This window comes from Aegilops tauschii, chromosome 5 (assembly GCF_002575655.3).
Source record: "Aegilops tauschii subsp. strangulata cultivar AL8/78 chromosome 5, Aet v6.0, whole genome shotgun sequence".
Taxonomy (NCBI): Eukaryota; Viridiplantae; Streptophyta; class Magnoliopsida; order Poales; family Poaceae; genus Aegilops; species Aegilops tauschii.
The window spans coordinates 435647590-435670474 of NC_053039.3; the positions used below are offsets into that span (position 1 = coordinate 435647590).

General features: G+C 47.5%; 1 protein-coding gene across 1 annotated transcript; it reads left to right on the forward strand.

Annotated features, from left to right (window-relative positions):
• The first annotated feature begins 11669 nt into the window (after positions 1-11669).
• LOC109749137 (wax ester synthase/diacylglycerol acyltransferase 11) lies at positions 11670-17034 on the forward strand. Its single transcript, XM_020308124.4, has 7 exons — positions 11670-12090; positions 12186-12794; positions 12991-13057; positions 14661-14734; positions 15181-15396; positions 15507-15644; positions 16664-17034. Exons 1-7 carry the CDS (start codon positions 11833-11835, stop codon positions 16829-16831), a joined length of 1530 nt encoding a protein of 509 aa, XP_020163713.1. The 5' UTR covers positions 11670-11832; the 3' UTR covers positions 16832-17034.
• The last annotated feature ends 5851 nt before the right edge of the window (positions 17035-22885 follow it).

The window sequence follows — 22885 nt, forward strand, 5'->3', positions numbered from 1 at the left end:
GTGGTTCATCCGATGAGATCATCGTGGAACATGTGGGAACCAACATGGGTATCCAGATCCCGCTGTTAGTTATTGGCCGGAGAACGTCTCGGTCATGTCTGCATGGTTCCCGAACCCGTAGGGTCTACACACTTAAGGTTCGATGACGCTAGGGTTATAGGGAATAGATATACGTGGTTACCGAATGTTGTTCGGAGTCCCGGATGAGATCCCGGACGTCACGAGGAGTTCCGGAATGGTCCGGAGGTAAAGATTTATATATGGGAAGTCCTGTTTTGGTCACCGGAAAGGTTTCGGGTGATATCGGTAATGTACCGGGACCACCGGGAGGGTCCCGGGGGTCCACCAAGTGGGGCCACCAGCCCCAGAAGGCTGCGTGGGCCAAGTGTGGGAGGGGACCAGCCCCAGGTGGGCTGGTGCGCCCCCCCCCCACCAAGGCCCAAGGCGCATGGGAGGGTGGGAGGGGGCAAACCCTAGGTCCAGATGGGCCTTAAGGCCCACCCTAGTGGCGCCCCCCCTCTCCTCCCCTTGGCCGCCCCCTAGATGGGATCTAGGGCTGGCCGCCACCCCTTGGGGTGGGAACCCTAGAGGGGGCGCAGCCCCCTCCCCCCTATATATAGTTGAGGTCTAGGGCTGCCCAACACATGAGTTTTCCTGTCTCTCTCGGCGCAGCCCTACCTCTCTCCCTCCTCCTCTCCCGCGGTGCTTGGCGAAGCCCTGCGGGATTGCCACGCTCCTCCATCACCATCACGCCGTCGTGCTGCTGCTGGACGGAGTCTTCCCCAACCTCTCCCTCTCTCCTTGCTGGATCAAGGCGTGGGAGACGTCACCGGGCTGCACGTGTGTTGAACGTGGAGGCACCGTTCTTCATTGCTTAGATCGGAATCAACCGCGATCTGAATCGCTACGAGTACGACTCCTTCATCCGCGTTCTTGCAACGCTTCCGCATCGCGATCTACTATGGTATATAGATGCACTCCCCTTCCCCTCGTTGCTAGATTACTCCATAGATTGATCTTGGTGATGCGTAGAAAATTTTGAATTTCTGCTACGTTCCCCAACAGTGGTATCATGAGCTAGGTCTATGCGTAGTTTCTATGCACGAGTAGAACACAAAGCAGTTGTGGGCGTAGATGTTGCCAATTCTTCTTGCCGCTACTAGTCTTATCTTGTTTCGGCGGTATTGTGGGATGAAGCGGCCCGGACCGACCTTACACGTACACTTACGTGAGACAGGTTCCACCGACTGACATGCACTAGTTGCATAAGGTGCCTAGCGGGTGTCTGTCTCTCCCACTTTAGTCGGAACGGATTCGATGAAAAGGGTCCTTATGAAGGGTAAATAGAAATTGGCATATCACGTTGTGGTTTTACGTAGGTAAGAAACGTTCTTGCTAGAAACCTATACAGGCCACGTAAAAACTTGCAACAACAATTAGAGGACGTCTAACTTGTTTTTGCAGCATGTGCTATGTGATGTGATATGGCCAGAAGATGTGATGAATGATATATGTGATGTATGAGATTGATCATATTCTTGTAATAGGAATCACGACTTGCATGTCGATGAGTTTGACAACCGGCAGGAGCCATACGAGTTGTCTTTATTTTTTGTATGACCTGCGTGTCATTGAATAACGCCATGTAAATTACTTTACTTTATTGCTAAGCGCGTTAGCCATAGAAGTAGAAGTAATCGTTGGCGTGACAACTTCATGAAGACACAATGATGGAGATCATGATGATGGAGATCATGGTGTCATGCCGGTGACAAAGATGATCATGGTGCCTCGAAGATGGAGATCAAAGGAGCAAAATGATATTGGCCATATCATGTCACTGTTTGATTGCATGTGATGTTTATCATGTTATGCATCTTATTTGCTTAGAACGACGGTAGTAAGTAAGATGATCCCTTATAATAATTTCAAGAAAGTGTTCCCCCTAACTGTGCACCGTTGCGAAGGTTCGTTGTTTCGAAGCACCACGTGATGATCGGGTGTGATAGATTCGAGCGTTCGAATACAACGGGTGTTGACGAGCCTAGCATGTACAGACATGGCCTCAGAACACATGCAAAACACTTAGGTTGACTTGACGAGCCTAGCATGTACAGACATGGCCTCGGAACACAAGAGACCGAAAGGTCGAGCATGAGTCGTATAGAAGATACGATCAACATGGAGATGTTCACCGATGATGACTAGTCCGTCTCACGTGATGATCGGACACGGCCTAGTTTGACTCGGATCATGTATCACTTAGATGACTAGAGGGATGTCTATCTGAGTGGGAGTTCATTAATCAGATGAACTTAATTATCATGAACATAGTCAGAAGGTCTTTGCAAATTATGTCATAGCTTGCGCTTTAGTTCTACTGTTTAAGATATGTTCCTAGAGAAAATTTAGTTGAAAGTTGATAGTAGCAATTATGCGGACTGGGTCCGTAAACTGAGGATTGTCCTCATTGCTGCACAGAAGGCTTATGTCCTTAATGCACCGCTCGGTGTGCTGAACCTCAGCGTCGTCTGTAGATGTTGCGGAACATCTGACATACACGTTTTGATAACTACGTGATAGTTCAGTGCGTAATGCTAACGGTTTAGAATTGTGGCACCAAAGACGTTTTTTTTGAAACGTCGCAGAACATATGAGATGTTTCGAAGACTGAAATTGGGATTTCAGACTAGTGCCCACGTCAAGAGGTATGAGACCTCTGACAAGTTTCTTAAGCCTGCAAACTGAGGGAGAAAAGCTCAATCGTTGAGCATGTGCTCAGATTGTCTGGGTACCACAATCTCTTGAATCGAGTGGGAGTTAATCTTCCAGATGAGATAGTGATGGTTCTCCATAGTCACTGCCACCAAGCTATTAGAGCTTCGTGATGAACTATAACATATCAGGGATAGATATGATGATCCTTGAGCAACTCACGATGTTTGACACCGCGAAAGTAGAAATCAAGAAGGAGCCTCAATTGTTGATGGTTAGTAAAACCACTAGTTTCTAGAAGGGCAAGGGCAAGAAGGGATACTTCATGAAACGGCAAATCATTTGCTGCTCTAGTGAAGAATCCCAAGGTTGAACCCAAACCCGAGACTAAGTGCTTCTGTAATGAGGGGAACGGTCACTGAAGCAGTACTACCCTAGATACTTGGTAGATGAGAAGGCAGGCAAGGTCGACAGAAGTATATTGGATATATAGTATATGAATGTGCACTTTACTAGTACTCCTAGCAGCACCAGGGTATTAGATACCGGTTCGGTTGCTAAGTGTTAGTAACTCGAAATAAAAGCTGCGGAATAAATGGAGACTGGATAAAGGTGAGATGACGATGTGTGTTGGAAGTGTTTCCAAGGTTGATGTGATCAAGCATCGCATGCTCCCCCTACCATCGAGATTGGTGTTTGCGTTGAGCGTAAACATGATTGGATTATGTTTATCGCAATACGGTTATTCATTTAAGGAGAATAATGGTTACTCTGTTTATTTGAATAATACCTTCAATGGTCTTGCACCTAAAATGAATCTCGATCGCAGTGATACACATGTTCGTGCCAAAAGATATAAAATAGTAATGATAGTACCACATACTTGTGGCACTGCCGTTTGAGTCATATTGGTATAGAACGCATGAAGAAGCTCCATGTAGATGGATCTTTGGACTCACTCGTTTTTGAAAAGATTGAGACATGCGAACCATGTCTATTGGTATATATGCATGAAGAAACTCCATGCAGATGGATCGTTTGGACTCACTTGATTTTGAATCACTTGAGACATGCAAATCATACCACATGGGCAAGATGACTGAAAGGCCTCGTTTTCAGTAAGATGGAACAAGAGAGCAACTTGTTGGAAGTAATACATTTTGATGTATGCAGTCTAATGAGTGCTGAGGCACGCAGTGGATATCGTTATGTTCTTACTTCACAGATGATTTGAGTAGATACTGAGTGTATTTGCTTGATGAAACACAAGTCTGAATTATTGAAGGGTTCAAGTAATTTCAGAGTGAAGTTGAAGATCGTCGTGACAAGAAGATAAAATGTCTATGATATGATCATAGAAATATCTGAGTTACGAGTTTGGCACACAATTAAGACATTGTGGAAAGTGTTTCACAATTAATACCGCCTGGAACACCACAGTGTGATGGTGTGTCCGAACATCATAACTGCACCCTATTGGATATGGTGCATACCATGATGTCTCTTATCGAATTACCACTGTCGTTTATGGGTTAGGAATTAGAGACAACCGCATTCACTTTAAAAGGGCACCACGCAATTCCGTTGAGACGACACCGTTTAGAGAAACCTAAGTTGTCGTTTCTTAAAAGTTTGGGGCTGCGATGCTTATGTGAAAAAGTTTCAGGCTGATAAGCTCGAACCCAAAGCGGATAAATGCATCTTCATAGAATACCCAAAACAGTTGGGTATACCTCCTATTTCAGATCTGGAAGCAAAAGTAATTGCTTCTAGAAACGGGTCCTTTCTCGAGGAAAAGTTTCTCTCGAAAGAATTGAGTGGGAGGATGGTGGAGACTTGATAAGGTTATTGAACCGTCACTTCAACTAGTGTGTAGCAGGGCACATGAAGTTGTTCCTGTGGCACCTACACCAATTGAAGTGGAAGCTTATGATAGTGATCATGAAACTTCAGATCAAGTCACTACCAAACCTCGTAGGTCGATAAGGATGCGTACTACTTCAGAGTGGTACGTAATCCTGTCTTGGAAGTCATGTTGCTAGACAACAATGAACCTACGAGCTATGGAGAAGCAATGGTGGGCCCATATTCCGACAAATGGTTAGAAGCCATGAAATCCGAGATAGGATCCATGTATCAGAACAAAGCATGGACTTTGGTGAACTTGCCTGATGATCGGCAAGCCATTGAGATAAATGGATCTTTAAGAAGAAGACGGACATGGACGGTAAGGTTACCGTCTATGAAGCTCGACTTGTGGCAAAGAGTGTTTTCACAAATTCAAGGAGTTGACTACGATGAGATTTTCTCATCCGTAGCGATGCTTAAGTCCGTCGGAATCATGTTAGCATTAGCTGCATTTATGAGATCTGGCAGATGGATGTCAAAACAAGTCTCCTTACCAGTTTTCGTAAGGAAAGGTTGTATGTGATACAATCAGAAAGGTTTTGTCGATCCTAAGGATGCTAAAAGGTATGCTAGCTCTAGCGATCCTTCCATGGACTAGAGCAAGCATCTCGGAGTCAGAATATACGCTTTGATGGAGTGATCAAAGTTTTTGGGTTTATACAAAGTTTGTTAGAAACTTGTATTTACAATAAAGTGAGTGGGAGCGCTACAACATTTCTGATAAGTATATGTGAATGACATATTGTTGATCCGAAATGATGTAGAATTTCTGGAAAGCATAAAGGGTTATTTGAAAGGAGTTTTTCAAAGGAAGACCTGGATAAAGCTGCTTACATATTGGGCATCAAGATCTATAGAGATAGATCAAGACGCCTGATGATACTTTCAAAGAACGCACACCTTGACATGATTTTGAAAGAGTTCAAAAAAGAAGGAGTTCTTGGCTATGTTACAAGGTGTGAGTATTGAGTAAGACTCAAGACCTGACCACAACAGAAGAGAGAGAAAGGACGAAGGTCGTCCCCTATGCTTTAGACGTAGGCTCTACAGTATGCTATGCTGTCTACCGCACATGAAGTGTGCCTTGCCATGAGTTGGTCAAGGGGTACAATAGTGATCCGGGAATGGATCACATGACAGCGGTCAAACTTATCCTTAGTATCTAGTGGACTAAGGAATTTTCTCGATTATGGAGGTGAAAAGGAGTTCGTCGTAAAGAGTTACGTCGATGCGAACTTTGACACTAATCCGGATGACTCTGAGTAGTAAACCGGATTCGTATAGTAGAGCAGTTATTTGAAATGGCTCCAAGTAGCGCGTGGTAGCATCCACAAGATGACATAGATATTCGTAAAGCACACACGGATCTGAAAGGTTCAGACCCGTTGACTAATAACCTCTCTCACAAGCATAACATGATCAAACCAGAACTCATTGAGTGTTAATCACATAGTGATGTGAACTAGATTGTTGACTCTAGTAAACTCTTTGGATGTTGGTCACATGGTGATGTGACCTGTGAGTGTTAATCACATGGTGATGTGAACTAGATTATTGACTCTAGTGCAAGTGGGAGACTGTTGGAAATATGCCCTAGAGGCAATAATAAATTGGTTATTATTATATTTCCTTGTTCATGATAATCGTTTATTATCCATGCTAGAATTGTATTGATAGGAAACGCAGATACATGTGTGGATACATAGACAACACCATGTCCCTAGTAAGCCTCTAGTTGACTAGCTCGTTGATCAATGGATGGTTACGGTTTCCTGACCATGGACATTGGATGTCGTTGATAACGGGTCACATCATTAGGAGAATGATGTGATGGACAAGACCCAATCCTAAGCCTAGCACAAGATCGTGTAGTTCGTTTGCTCAGAGCTTTTCTAATGTCAAGTATCATTTCCTTAGACCATGAGATTGTGCAACTCCCGGATACCGTAGGAATGCTTTGGGTGTACCAAACGTCACAACGTAACTGGGTGGCTATAAAGGTGCACTACAGGTATCTCCGAAAGTGTCTGTTGGGTTGGCACGAATCGAGACTGGGATTTGTCACTCCGTGTAAACGGAGAGGTATCTCTGGGCCCACTCGGTAGGACATCATCATAATGTGCACAATGTGACCAAGGAGTTGATCACGGGATGATGTGAGTTACGGAACGAGTAAAGAGACTTGCCGGTAACGAGATTGAACAAGGTATAGGGATACCGACGATCGAATCTCGGGCAAGTAACATACCGATAGACAAAGGGAATTGTATACGGGATTGATTGAATCCCCGACATCGTGGTTCATCCGATGAGATCATCGTGGAACATGTGGGAACCAACATGGGTATCCAGATCCCGCTGTTAGTTATTGGCCGGAGAACGTCTCGGTCATGTCTGCATGGTTCCCGAACCCGTAGGGTCTACACACTTAAGGTTCGATGACGCTAGGGTTATAGGGAATAGATATACGTGGTTACCGAATGTTGTTCGGAGTCCCGGATGAGATCCCGGACGTCACGAGGAGTTCCGGAATGGTCCGGAGGTAAAGATTTATATATGGGAAGTCCTGTTTTGGTCACCGGAAAGGTTTCGGGTGATATCGGTAATGTACCGGGACCACCGGGAGGGTCCCGGGGGTCCACCAAGTGGGGCCACCAGCCCCAGAAGGCTGCGTGGGCCAAGTGTGGGAGGGGACCAGCCCCAGGTGGGCTGGTGCGCCCCCCCCCCCACCAAGGCCCAAGGCGCATGGGAGGGTGGGAGGGGGCAAACCCTAGGTCCAGATGGGCCTTAAGGCCCACCCTAGTGGCGCCCCCCCTCTCCTCCCCTTGGCCGCCCCCCTAGATGGGATCTAGGGCTGGCCGCCACCCCTTGGGGTGGGAACCCTAGAGGGGGCGCAGCCCCCTCCCCCCCTATATATAGTTGAGGTCTAGGGCTGCCCAACACATGAGTTTTCCTGTCTCTCTCGGCGCAGCCCTACCTCTCTCCCTCCTCCTCTCCCGCGGTGCTTGGCGAAGGCCTGCGGCATTGCCACGCTCCTCCATCACCACCACGCCGTCGTGCTGCTGCTGGACGGAGTCTTCCCCAACCTCTCCCTCTCTCCTTGCTGGATCAAGGCGTGGGAGACGTCACCGGGCTGCACGTGTGTTGAACGCGGAGGCACCGTTCTTCAGTGCTTAGATCGGAATCAACCGCGATCTGAATCGCTACGAGTACGACTCCTTCATCCGCGTTCTTGCAACGCTTCCGCATCGCGATCTACTATGGTATGTAGATGCACTCCCCTTCCCCTCGTTGCTAGATTACTCCATAGATTGATCTTGGTGATGTGTCGAAAATTTTGAATTTCTGCTATGTTCCCCAACAGCACCGGCCTTCCAGGAGACGCGCGCTGAGCCGCGGTCGGCCCGACCAGCAACGCCCCAACCGTGCGCGTGGCGTCTGCGGTGACGGCTTCCCGACCGCAAGGCGGCACCTTGCCCGCCCGGTAACTGAGGCGAGCTCAGCGGCCGGTGACAGCACCTGGCGGACGCGCGGGTGGCCGAACTGCCACCCCTGGGAGTAAGGCCACCGGTGACATCCAGCCGCAGCACACGAACGGGGGCAGGGGGAGGGAAGCGATCCCGGCACACCACCGGGCGGCCCGCCGCGATGTCGTCGGCCTCGGCGATGTCCGCCCACACCACACGAGACGGGGCGGGGGGGGGGGGGGGTCGACGACGGAGAGGGGGCGGTGAGCGACGGCGGGAGCGAGGCCGGCGGCGATGGAGGATCCGCCGCGGCGAGGGAGTCTCCCAGGGCGTCGCCAGAGCCTGCGGTCTCCATCCTCGGATGATTTTTTTGCCCTAACTACTCGTGAACAACGGTTATTATTTGGACGTCGATAACTGCCACACGTGTGGCATCTAGGGGGTATCTGCCGCACGTCCCGTGTGGCATCGACACAGGCCCGCCCGCACGAGCACGTCCGGGCGCCCCCCGCCACAGCCCGCACGTTCGGTGTGCGGCGCGATCGCCCGCATGAGCACGTCCGGGCGAGCGACCACGCGGCCCGCACGACCCGTCTCGCCCGTCGCCCCTCCCCGCCTGCGAGCCACACGCCCCGCGTGGCAGTAACCACGCGTCCCGCCGCGATTGCTATGGTCCGGACCCTCTTCCATGTACGTGTAACTCCAGTTGCCATGTCGCTGAACTACAGTTGCCATGTCGGACAACTGCAGTTGCCATGTCGCTGAACTACAGTTGCCATGTCGGACAACTACAGTTGCCATGGTTGTTCAACTGCAGTTGCCATCTCAGGTCAAGTGCCGCATGCCATTTTTGGGCAACTGCAGCTGTTGCCATGAATGGTCTGGTCTACTACAGTTGCCATGATTTGAAAACTTTAGGACTTGCCACCTACTAACACTAGACAGTTGCCATGTAGCACTACAAAACATGGCAAAAAACATGTCCGGGGTAAAAGAGAGTTGCCATCTGCTTACAAGCACGCTAGGGCAGTTGCCATGTACCCTACAAAAACACATGGCAACTGATAGCTTTTGGTGTGTGGGAGAGGAGACGGGCATGTGGACTACGGTGGTATATTTAGGAGTTGCCACCTACTAACACTAGACAGTTGCCATGTAGCGCTACAAAAACAGACGTGGCAACAATAACATGTTCGGGGTAAAAGAGAGTTGTCATCTGCTTACAATCACGAATAGGGCGGTTGCCATGTAACCTGCAAAAAACATGGCAAATGACAACTTGGGTGTGGGAGAGTGGGAAAATGGGCAGTCGTGGGAGATGGGGGACAGAAGTCGTGCGGGGCGTGCGGGCACGACGGCAGTTCCACCGCACGCCCCGAGTCGCAACCGCTGACCTCGGAGGGAAAACAGTGGGCGAACTCCCTCATACGTCACACACGCGAGTTGTCCTACGTGGCACACAAAATCAACCCTCTCGTGCCAAAATTTGTGCAAAAGGCACTGGGTGGCGATCGAGGCGTGTGGGCGAGTTGGCTAACGCCCACATGTGTGGGTGTTAGTGTTTTCGTATTATTTCAAAGAGATGGGAACTGTTGGAGGTTCACTTATACCGTGGCCACCCTGCCACCGCCGCGACTTGCTTGTCCCCTAAATTCACCGACGACATTACCTTCTCCTTCTGCTTGCTTTCGAAGATCACGGACGGACACCCTAGCTACCTCTGGGACTAATTGTTTGCCTAGGTCCGAACGTACGTCGCTCGCTCGTAGACGAGTTGATTCCGCCTAGAGCACGTACGTACGTACCAAAGCTGGCTGCCTTCTGGCCGAGTGCTTTCCGGCTAGCAAGCCAGCAACCCCGTGGATCCATTATCCAAGCTAGCACCGGCTGGAAACGCAGCAATACCGGAACACGTACGTATGCACACGGAGGCACGAGTGGATGGCCACAGACACCATCGACTGCGTCATGGCTAATCCTATCACTGAACACCACCGACGCCAGGCTGCCAGCGGCGCCATGAATACGGTGGTTGGCCGGCAGCAGAGAGGACGCATGCAGCAGCGTCATCAAAGCCCCGGATCTGGGCTGCAGTCGGAGTGTCTGTGTCACACGACGTGTTCGCCGGCAAGGTCAGATGAGATGGGGTGGGCAGCCAGGGTGGGCGCCGGGGCCGGGTGATGGCCGGCTGCGCGTTTTGGCTCGTGGAGGGGCTGGGAGCTAGTACTGTTTTGATTAGCTAGCTAGTGCTCTCTGTCTGAACGATGGACACACTAGTTCAGTAACCTTTGGACCAAGCCAGACTTCATGCATCTCGCAGTAAGAACGGCACGAAACTAAAGCCCAGAGAGTTACTAAGTGAGGCGTACTGGATGTCTAGATCAAGATCATAGAGTACTCTACGCCTCACGGCGTGAAACCAGTACTCGTAGTAGTTATGGAGTATACGTAGTGGTAGATTTGACTGGTACTGCCGTAACTACTACTCGTACTGGATTCTCGGATACCATATACAAGACAATAAAATACAATGCAGGGATCAGGACCATGTGCAGTTCATATTTCTGACCGCTACTGCTACCAGTACACACGACGGTGTACGTACACACTTGAGCTGTCGATGCTTCCAGAAACTGCACCCGATCTGGACCTAGTTAAGTCGGGATGCAGTTTCTGCTACGCTATGCAACCTGTGTCTAATACGGACACCCGGCTAATTAAAGCAACTCTGTATTACTGTAGTGACCACCGGTCCAAACATATGTGTACAGATGTGTTCTTCCAGTTAGTTCTCTTTGTCATTTCGGGACAGAGTCTAGCTGGATCATAACATAACATCAGTTATCATCATTGCCGTCAGCGCATGATTATCTCAGTATTAGAGAGTGACGCCCTCTCAATCCCATCACCTGCTCACCTATATTGCGGCGGCAACATCGTATCCACCAAGAAAGACCAATTCATTGATCAAGTATTCAGTCTGCATCACATCCTGATGATATACTGCATGCGGCAACGCCGGCGCGCCCTAATGAGGCCCTGTTTGTTTTGGATTATGAGACCAGACCAGATTCAGCTTTGCCAGTGAAGCCAAATCTGAAATCTGAAACAAATAGCTATTTGGAATCAGTTTTGCCAGTGAAACTGAAACTGAATTTGGGCCTTTTTTAGCGCAATTTCCTGAAGCACTTTAAAGTGTAGTTCGGTGGCGAAGCGGCACTGAAGTAAATCCACAGATGATTAAAATCCAAGCGAAGTTGAAACAAACGGACCCGAAGCTTCAGTTCAGTGGAGGCTGGCGGTTAAAAATCCCTGTGCTTGGATCACTTGGCAGATGGGTCGATTCCAGGAGCCCGCAGCAGGAGGAAGACGCCAGGTGAACCTCCTGTGCTTCACCTGCTGGCTGCCGCTTAGATCCATCTTATCTCGACCTGGACGGATGGCGTCTCCGGGGAACACCGGAGTTACTTTCGTTAACTTGCTGTATACGCCTGCTGCCTGCCAGATCGCTAGTAATGGTGGAGTGCTTCTCTGTCTCCTCTACTGTCGACTGAGCCCGGCCCCGGCCCATCCTGTAAAAACCAGAGCATGTGACTGCGCACAGTGATGCAGCTAGCTAGCAATCCTCATCCCGTATACAGTACATATTACACCTACAGATCGAGCTGATCACTTCATAAGTGCAGCGATCGAGTAGCTAGCGAGCTCACCATTCTTGCAGCCACTCACCAGTTCAGTGGCCATGGGCGATAGCGGTACCAATGGCAGCCACTCTGTGGCCGCTCTGCCGACAAGCCCGCTGCTCCCGATACGCACGCCAAGAAAGGCACCGGCGGACGATCCCACGTCGGATGGGGAGCCCGTCACGCCTACTGCGAGACTCATGGAACCCATATACATCGTCGTCACCCTCGGCCTTGGCTGCCCCGTAAACCTCCCCGTCTTCAGCGCCGGCATCGCCGCCCAGCTTGCCCGATACCCGCGCTTCTGCAGCATTCAGGTATATATACGCTCTTAGTAGTTAGTACTACCTAGAATCTTAGTAGATCGCTATCGACGAAGGTAGGTGATCCTAGTTTTGGTCTTCTGTGGCAGGTGACAGATGAGTCCAATGGTGGCAACCCGCGGTGGGTGCGCACGGTGGTGAACGTGGACGACCACACGATCGTCCCGACACTGGACCCCGTCGCCGTGGCGGCCGACCCGGACGGGGCCGTGGAAGACTACTTGGCCTCGCTGCCCGCGCTCCCCATGGACCGCTCCCGCCCGCTCTGGGAGTTCCACTTCCTCGACTTCCCGACCTCCGAGGCCACCTGCACCGCCGTGATCCGCGTGCACCACTCCCTCGGCGACGGCACGACGCTCATCGCGCTCCTCCTGGCGTCCGCGCGCAGCGCCGCCGACCCGACGCGCCTGCCGGCCATGCCGGAGCAGCCTGCACGCACGGGCGCCATCTACGCGCCGCGGCCACGGTCCAAGGGGGGTGTCCTGCCGTTCCTCGCGTGGGCCTGGTCGTATCTTGTGCTCGCGTGGAACACCGTGGTGGACGTCGCCCTCTTCGCCGCGACCATTGCGTTCCTGAGAGACCCGCACACGCCGTTCAAGTACGTGGATCACGGCGCCGCGTCCAGCTCCCGCCGGCGCTTCGTGCACCGGAGCCTTCCTTTGGAGGACGTCAAGTTCATCAAGAATGCCATGGACTGCGTAAGTATATCTAGCTACCATTTCGATCATGCCAATCTTCTAGAATCCTCATCTGTGATGTGATTCTCTGTGTATTCATCTGCATCCTTGGAGCTAGGTAAAAATGGTCATACTATACAAGTTAACCCTTCTAGGTACTACGTGCAGCCCACGTGAAGAGTCATTAATGTGTGTATTTTATCTTTTGTTTCCGGAGACTGTCAATGACGTGCTAGTCGGAGCGACTTCTGCTGCTCTATCAAGATATTATTTTCGCAAATCTGGTAAGTGATGTTTGGCAACAAAACAAGGTGTATTGTACTAGGAGTATATGTTATCCTGAAATCTTAAAAGTGCTCGCGCGCTCGTTGGAGAGAATGAGCGGCCGCTCTGTCACTCGCATGCATACATGCATGTATTGTCTGCTAGTGCATGTGACTACTAGCATTAAATGTGGTCAGACTTGCCACATGTGACGAAAAACAGATCCACGTCTATTTATTTCAGGTTTTTCAAATTTTTAAAAAGTCATATCTTTCAAACCATGCGTCAGAATTTAGATCCGTCTTCACTGTTGGATTTCTCGTGACAAGATCTTTGAAACTAGATCCCACATGGGTATGTTTCGACGAAATTTTTTCGATGCCAACTTTCGTGCTATATGATGCAACTAGTCTACTGTCCCGACCAACTACCTAGTAGTCGTTGTGCAACCCTTCTCCCTACTCGTGGATGCGTTAGTTTTTCACTGTTGGCACACCCTACCACACCTCCCCTGCAAGGGATATGTGCAAATTAGTCTATTGTTCAAGCCAACTGCCTATTAGTCAATGTGCAACTCCTTACGCTCTCTATTTGTGGACCTGTATTTTCAGTTGGCGGGACCAACAAATAGAGTTGCACATAGTCTGCTAGGTAGTTGGCCAGGGGCAATATACGAAGTTGCACATCTCACAGGCAGGGACAGTTGAATGGTAAAAAATTGACATTCACGAGGGTAGTAAAAAGTTTGCATATAAACAGAGTGCTAAAGTTGCAAAACTCACTGGGGGGTGGTTTGGGCCGTGTGCTAGCAGGAAAACTACACATCCATGGGGTACGAGAGAAAGTTGCAAATCACAGTTAGACAGTTGGCCATGGCAGTATACGAAGTTGCACATCCACTGTTAGGTTGTTGGCCGATGCAGCAAATAGTGAAGCACATCCACGGGCAGGGAAAAGTTGCAGATCAACTACTATGCAGTTGGCCTGGGTAACAGACGAAGTTGCACATCTCATTGGAAGGAGTTAGTTTTGCACCATCATTGGAATCTGCATGTTTACGGTATAGGAGAAAAGTTGCACATCCCTGTCAGGTAGTTGCACACCGACGTCTAGGCAGTTGCACAAAACAAGGAGAAAATTGCACAATTTTTTTTCATCAAAACATAGCCGTGCGGGATCTAGTTTCGAAGAGCGCGACACAAGGGTTCCAAAAATGAAAACGGATCTTAATTTCGACGCACGGTTTGAAAGTTATGGTTTTTTAAAAAACTGAAAACACAAATTAAATACGTTCACATATGGATGCTTTGCAATTATTTATCCTCTTCACATATATCCACACCTGTTTACTTTTTCTAATATGAGTCAGGGAGACAAAAACTTACCTTTTTCGGCCGGCCACCACGGAGTGCTAGTGGGCAGCCGGCCGCCGGCTAGACGCGTCCATATGTTATAACTTCTTCTGCTGGACCCCTCCGTCATAAATTACCTGTCACAGACATGAATGTATCTAGACATATTTTTAGTTCTAAATACGTTCATTTCCGCGACAAGTAATTTAGGACAGAGAGTACTTATCTGTGAACTATACACGCCTGTGAACTTACCTTCAATTTATGATAGGTGCCAATAACACCAGCAAAATATGTCTGCGCTCTATCCTCCTTGTCGATACAAGACCAACCACTAGCCTACAAGTAAGCTTCTTCATGGAAATGTGTGCAATTTTTTTTGAAGTGCATGCCATTAGTTTTAAAATTTATTTATATATCGTTACTTTTCATACAAATATACATGTTTATTAAAATAATAGAAATCATTGTATGTGTGAATATGTTTCTTGACAAACTAATGAGTTCGCCCAACCAACCTAAATAATTTCAATGTATATTACTCCCTTCGTCCGAAAAAACTTGTCCCTCAAATGGATGTATCTAGCATCAAATTAGTGCTAGATACATTCCTTTGAGACAAAAGGTTGAGACAAGTTTTTTCGGACGAAGGGAGTACTAGTCAATATTGGAGTGGTCAGTTTGATTACACATTTGTTGGGACATAATTTATTTCCAGACAGAGGTTTACATAATTTCAATACCAATTGTAGCATGCCATTAAGGCCTAATGTTTTCTTATAACCGTGTAGACATATGTTGATATGATCGACTCTGGTAAGAGCAACGATGTGGACTGGGGAAATCAACTAGGCTATATCCTCCTTCCATTTCATTTGGCGATCCACGATGATCCACTTGCATATGTTCGCAAGGCAAAGAAGACCGTGGATAGGAAGAAGAGCTCGCTTGAAGTTATCTTCACGTGTAAGATGGGTGAATCGTTTCTCAAAATGTTTGGTTTGAAGGTATTTTTGCTGCCACTTTGTACTAGTTTATTTTGTTCTCCTTCTACAATTAACTCTCACATAATTAAGCAACACCTTGTTTAACAAACTAACACTGATAATCCAACCAGGCTGGCGCTTTTATCTTTGGTCGTATGTTTGCCAATACAACACTTGCGTTCTCAAACCTTGTTGGACCAACTGAACAAATAGAGTTCTATGGGCACCCTGTTGTCTTCATTGCGCCTAGTGTTTATGGAGCTCCACAAGTAAGTCACTCATGATCTTGCATCAAAACCTTCAACCTTAATCCAGCTTTGTACTTTTTTTTCAACCTAATAATCTATCAGATAAAATGCGCGGACACTAGTCCTCATGCATCACTTTCAATCAAAAAATCACTCTAATTATTTCTGAACTATCAAAAGAACTCTGCTAAGTTATGTACTCTAGCTTATTGGAGCAAAAAGGCAAGAATATGACCCAAAACATCAAAAAACCGCATGTGCATGCTTAATTTACCACTTGGTCATATAGTGCCTCCAAAATGATGGATGCACATGGGAGTAACTACAATATATATATATATATATATATATATATATATATATATATATATATATATATATATAATTGTAACGAACAAATTCGAGTTAAAGAGTACTCAAACAAGGAGAGTTGTAATCTGACGCCTCTCGCCAATAGTGTTTATAGTATTTTCATAGATGCATTTCATCTTCCTTTTTTTCTGCTATGTGTGAACTTCAACCCAAGACCAACAAAAGGTAGAGGCATTTTAAGTTACATCTATCTTGATATTCTGTCAGTAAATGGCCACCTAATTAGGATACAATAAACCTACACGCACGGACAATTACGAAGGTTTTACTTAATCTTTCCAACTAACTAACCTCCCCCCTGATTTTCAGTGGGGTGGGGCCCGCCTCATCCCCAGCTTCCCATCCCAAGCACCCACGTTAGCCCTAGTCCGTTGATCCCGTGAAAAAATACCCCGTGAACCTAGCATTGCTCTTAAGGATATGGCTTGACCTTTGGTGGGAATACACGAGCACACCCTACCAAGAAGCTAACGTCAGTTCTTTGCAGTAACACTACATGTAACACTTCATTACACGAGCACACCCTTCCAACCAAGCTAGGCTCAATTTTTTGTAACTACACACGTAAAACTTCATCATGAAAAATAAAATGAACATAAGTAAACCTATAAAATTATAATCATTTTCTCACCCAATTTTTTATTTAATCAAAAAGATTTGTTTTGCAGGCTCTGCTTGTGCAATGCCAGAGTTACAATAGCACTATTATGGTAAGTTTGTCGGTCGACGAGGAAATAATTCCAGATTATATTCAACTTATGGATGACTTCGTTGAGTCTTTCGGGCACATTAAGGATGGGGCTTCAAGACTTTCAACATTCGTCAAGAAAGAATAATCAATATGCAGTTACATTAGTGTGCTTCCTAAAATTGTATAACGGCAGCAATATGCTCCTATATATTTGTTGTGTGTATCACGAGTTGCAACATAGTAATTAAGAACCAGAACATGTACCAAACTAAGGTTACAAGTCAAATGTACTAAGTATGGACAATGATGCACCAACAGGGATAATATTATACTCATCTTATATCTTGATTTCGTTTCTTTAACGTTGAATTTTTTTTGTTTTAATGCCAGAATGGATTTTGACCAACCCCCATTCTCTGATCACGCCATAGTTTTTTTTCAACTAAAAAAACATACTTCCTCCGTCCTATATATAATATAAGACGTTATTACATCCGTATGGGACGGATGGAGTACATTTTTTCGGTAAACAATATAGATTTTTCCTTGCAAAAATATAGATTTTTTTAGAGAGAAAATAAATAACATAGATATGAGAAGGAGAAAAGTTGATTATTTTTTAGAAAAGAAAAAGAAAGTTGATGCAATCAACACTTCAAACTTTCTTGGGCCCCAAACCTTGTTTGGAGTTTCACGGCCCATCACAGAATCGAGGCCTATTTCATTCCCCTCTCGTTCCTAAAAAAAGAATTCATTCCCCTCTCAATCTCGAACACGAGGACTCGCCGGTTGCCGCCGCCTATGGGGAAGGAAGAGAGTCCAATCGATCTCTCGTCGCTCATCGTCGACGAGGACGACGACGTCGAGAACACCATTGGAGGAGGAGGACGACGATGACGATACCTCCACGGATGAGGAGGACGACACCGACAACCCCGGCCCACCTATCCACCTCGACGATCTGGGCTTGCCTCCCAAGTCGATCCTTCTCGACGTCCGGGGCTACATCGACGCCGGCTACAGCTTACGCGTGTACCCCGACGGGCCGCGGCGTCATTCGGGTGACCTTCTGGGTGGCCCACCCGCCGCGGGTCTCCTGCTTCACCGTCCACTGCGACGGCGTGGGGCCCGACGTACGAGCCCCGCCAGTTCCCCATGATCATCGCCGCCGCAGACGACATGGTCCTCCTCCTTGTCAGCCGCGGGGTCCACAATAAGCGGCATGCCCATGCTTCGCCCGACAGTTCCAGCGAGTACTTCGTCTACCAGGCCGGTGGCGCCACACGCCGATGCTTCGCCTGCTCCCCGATCTCCGTTATTACCTAGAGCTCACTGGCATACTGCGCTTACGCAGTGACGGCCGCTGCGGCGATCGATGGCTTCCTCGTCGCCGCAATCAAAGTTGTGCGGGGTTCGGAGGGTGATTATCGGGCACTGTTCAACCTCCACTTTAGCTACATTTCAGTCAGCTGACTTTTAATTTGTGGTCAATCGATTTTCCGTTCGTTGGATGCGCTTTGAGATCTGTGTTGTTGGCCGCGTCATCATTTCGTGGTCAATCGATTCGCCCGCGGCCTCGGCTGGCTCCTCGATGGCTTCGGCGCCTCCGGCGAGGCAGGCGCAGATTCAAACCACAGTGTTGGCCGCGTCATCGCCTACGTCAGATGCCCTGGCGCGGGCTGATCCGGTGGATGGTGGGGGCCGCTCCACAGAGCGGCCCGTTGTGGAAAGGGTTGTGGAGCCTGTTGCTGTGCGACGTGTGGCGGTGGAGCAGCAGGGGGTGACCCCCTGCCTGCGGAAAGCGGTGTCCGACCACAAGTGGCATGCATGGCGCGGGCATCGTCTTGTGGCTCGGCTCGTGGCCCAATGCTGACGCTGGCGGGTCAGAGGTTGGACCGGTCACCCGCGTCGGTTTGCCTTAATAGGTGGCAGCCGCTGGATGGGCTGGAGAGCATGGTGGAGTGTGCTGATGATGGTGCGCCGGAGGAGCAGGAGTTGGGCTCGGTCCTCATTGGGGAGATGGAGATCTCCCCCCTGCAGGATTAGATGATCAGCGGGCCCCGGCTGGTGTGTTGGACCTGAGCGATGGGGCACACGACAACGACAGCGACCTGTCTTGGCCGGCCACGCCCGTGGGGCCCCGCCGGGCCTTTGGGGATGCGCGGCAGGATCAGGCGGGCAGCGCGGGTTGGCTGCAAATCAGCCTGTCGGACGAGGGAGATGTGGGGGGCCACACCTCTTTACCCCATCCCGAGATGGATATGCATGCGGCTGGTTCCCCCATGCAGCTGTCGGGAATCCATGCAGACGTAGAGGGTGGGCACGTCCATAGCACTAGCCACACCCTGTGCCCCAATCCCTCGGCGAATGCGGTGGCTTTTTGCAATGGCATCCAATGTGCCGTGAATCCACTGCTGCCGGCGCGCTGATGTTGGAAGGGGCGCCCAGCTCGCGTCGCCCTAGGAGGAAATATCAGGCAGCAGGCTCGGCAAGGAGGCGCATTAGGATCGCCAAGTCTAGGCGGCCATCTTCGGCCACCAAACAGCAGCAGATCATTATCCGCAAGCTTTGCTTGGCTCACGAGGGGGACATGATTGGGTACGAGGCGCTGCAGATGTATGTGCAGCTGTTCAAGTCGCCGCTCTCGGACGAACACATTAGGGCTTTGCTAGCCCTATTTGGCTGGGAGGGTTCGGTGTTGCCATTGGTGGAGGTGCCACAGGAGGTGGCAGGTGCTCTCTGAGTACCAGGTCAGGCTGCTAGCGGCGGGCTTGCTCCATGGCGACACAACCTATCAAGACGATGGTGTGGAATGTGCGTGGCCTAAACGCACCGGCGCGGAGGCATGCGGTGTATCAAGTAGTGCTGGCGGCTAGTCCTAGTGTGGTGTGTCTCCAAGAGACAAAGCTAGAACACATCACGGTGAGGGATCAACCCCTCCGGCAGGGTGCCAGAACAGGGTCCCGATTGGTTTTTGGTGGCTACAGAGGCTTGCAGCGGCGGAACTCCCGATCTATTCTGTTCCCAGATGGTTTTAGGGTATATGGATATATATATAGGCGGAAGAAATACGTCAGGGGAGCCACGAGGGGCCCACGAGGGTGGAGGGCACGCCCAGGGGGGTGGGCGCGCCCCCCTGCCTCGTGCCTCCCTCGTTTCTTTCCTGACGTGCACTCCAAGTCTATCGGGTTGCTTTCCTTCCAAAAATAACTTCTCGAGAAGGTTTCATTCCGTTTCGACTCCGTTTGATATTCATTTTCTTCGAAACACTGAAACAAGGGAAAAAACAGGAACTGGCACTGAGCTCTGGGTCAATAGGTTAGTCCCAAAAATAATATAAAAGTGCATAGTAAAGTCCAATAAACATCCAAGATGGATAATATAATAGCATGAATACTTCATAAATTATAGATACGTTGGAGACGTATCAGCATCCCCAAGCTTAATTCCTGCTCGTCCTCGAGTAGGTAAATGATAAAAGAAATAATTTATGAAGTGTGAATGCTAGCAGGTGCATAAGTTTGATCAATGATAATTTCAATCACCTTTTCTAGCATCATTATATGTCATAACAGTAGCTCAACTCATAGAACTTTGCATGATCAAGTAACAAACTATTCACATGTTAAAGTATAGATTATAAACTTTCTTGAAAACTAACAAACCGTGTTATTAGTCATCAAACAATTACAATTCATCTTATTATCAGGAAGAGTCTATGTCAGAGCTTTGATTGAGCAAACTTCACATACTCAACTATCATTTAGTCTTCCATGATTGCTACCACTCAAAGCATATTTTTAGAACAAATAGTATTCATCGAACACAGAGAAAGATAGGGGCTTAATGTTTCGCCTCCCAACTTTTTACCTCAAGGGTAATGTCAACAGTAATAATTCATGATCAAATATATTTGAATGGCCATATATGCTTAGATCTTTCCATCATATGATGCTTGCCAACTAAAGAGTAGGTTGGAATGAGAAGGAATACTACTGACTCTTGCATAAAAGTAAAAGATAGGCCCTTCGCAGAGGGAAGCAGGGATTTGCAGAGGTGCCAGAGCTCGAAGCAAAAACAGAGATGAAAATAATTTTGAGAGGTATGCTTTCATTGTCAACATAACGACCAAGAGTTCCCAATATCTTCCATACTACATACATTATAGGCGGTTCCCAAACAGGAAGGTAAAGATTTTTACTCCCCCTCCACCAACAATCATCAATCCATGGCTTGCCCGAAACAACGGGTGCCTCCAACTAACATCAAACCTGGGGGAGGTTTGTTTGCAATTATTTTTGATTTGATTTCGATCTTTTGATCATGGGACTGGGCATCCCGGTTACCAGCCATTTTCTCGTGAATGATGCGCGGAGTCCACTCATCGTGAGAATAACCCACCTAGCATGGAAGATACTGCTAACCCGTAGTCGCTACATGAGCGATTCGGGCATACAAAACAGATTATTATTTGAAGGTTTAGAGTTTGGCGCATGCAAATTTACTTGGAACGGCAGGTAAATACCGCATATAGGTAGATATGGTGGACACTCATGGAAGAAACTTGGTTCAAGGAGTTTGGATGCACAAGCAGTATTCCCGCTTAGTACAGGTATTTTGGCTAGCAAAGGATTCTAAATAGCAAGCACCACATGTTAGAGGATCCAAAACAATATAACTTATACAAATATACCCAAGCATAACTCATTATGTTGTCTTCCTTGTCCAACTTCAACTAATTTGCTCAGGTTTAAAATAATTAATGGGGATCACAAACATAGAAGATGTCCAAGATAGTATATTTATATGTGAAACCTCTCTTCCTTCAATATTCTTTCATGAATTGTTCAAGTGACCAATACAATGCTTGCTAACCTTCAATAAATTTACCACCTCTACTTCTTATGTGTGAAGGCATTACTCCCCATGGGAAAGGCATATGAAACATATATAATTTCAGATTTATGACATTCAAATCATTCAACCATTTACTCATAGGATATAAGTGAAGCACACGAGTGAATGACAAACTACTCCAAAAAGATATAAGCAAAGATCAATGAGTAGTTAAATAATTATGTAGCTATGTGAAGACTCTCTCTCATTTAAGAATTTCAGATCTTGATACTTTATTCAAACAACAAGCAAAACAAAATAAAATAAAATGACGCTCCAAGCAAAACACATATCATGTGGTGAATAAAAATATAGCTCCAAGTAAAGTTACCGATGAACGAAGACGAAAGAGGGGATGCCTTCCGGGGCATCCCCAAGCTTAGACGCTTGGTTATCATTAAATATTACCTTGGGGTGCCTTGGGCATCCCCAAGCTTAGGCTCTTGCCACTCCTTATTCCATAGTCCATCGAATCTTTACCCAAAACTTGAGAACTTCACAACACAAAACTTAACAGAAAACTCGTGAGCTCCGTTAGCGAAAGAAAACTAAACACCACTTCAAGGTACTGTAATGAACTCATTCTTTATTTATATTGGTGTTAAACCTACTGTATTCCAACTTCTCTATGGTTTATAAACTATTTTACTAGCCATAGATTCATCAAAATAAGCAAACAACACACGAAAAACAGAATCTGTCAAAAACAGAACAGTCTGTAGTAATCTGTAACTAACGCAAACTTCTGGAACTCCAAAAATTCTAAAATAAATTGGTGGACCTGAGGAATTTGTCTAGTAATCATCTGAAAAAACAATCAACTAAATAGCACTCTCCAGTAAAAAGTTGAAGCTCATTTCGTGAGCGCTAAAGTTTCTGTTTTTTACAGCATGATCATAAAGACTTCACCCAAGTCTTCCCAAAGGTTCTACTTGGCACAAACACTAATTAAAACACAAAACCACATCTAAAAAGAAGCTAGATGGTTTATTTATTCCTAAACAGAACCAAAAAGCAAGAAACTAAAATAAAATTGGGTTGCCTCCCAACAAGCGTTATCGTTTAACGCCCCTAGCTAGGCATGATGATTTCAATGATGCTCACATAAAAGATAAGAATTGAAACATAAAGAGAGCATCATGAAGAATATGACTAGCACATTTAAGTCTAACCCACTTCCTATGCATAGGGATTTTGTGAGAAAACAACTTATGGGAACAATAATCAACTAGCATAGGAAGGCAAAACAAGCATAACTTCAATACTTTAAGCACATAGAGAGGAGACTTGATATTATTGCAAT

Bases quoted from the DNA above. Each gene is read 5' to 3' on its own strand.
- LOC109749137 (XM_020308124.4), top strand. From the start codon at position 11,833: ATGGGCGATAGCGGTACCAATGGCAGCCACTCTGTGGCCGCTCTGCCG. The intron at 12,091-12,185 runs GTATATATACGC...CTTCTGTGGCAG, and splicing joins CGCGCTTCTGCAGCATTCAG to GTGACAGATGAGTCCAATGG. The intron at 15,645-16,663 runs GTAAGTCACTCA...TTTGTTTTGCAG, and splicing joins GTGTTTATGGAGCTCCACAA to GCTCTGCTTGTGCAATGCCA.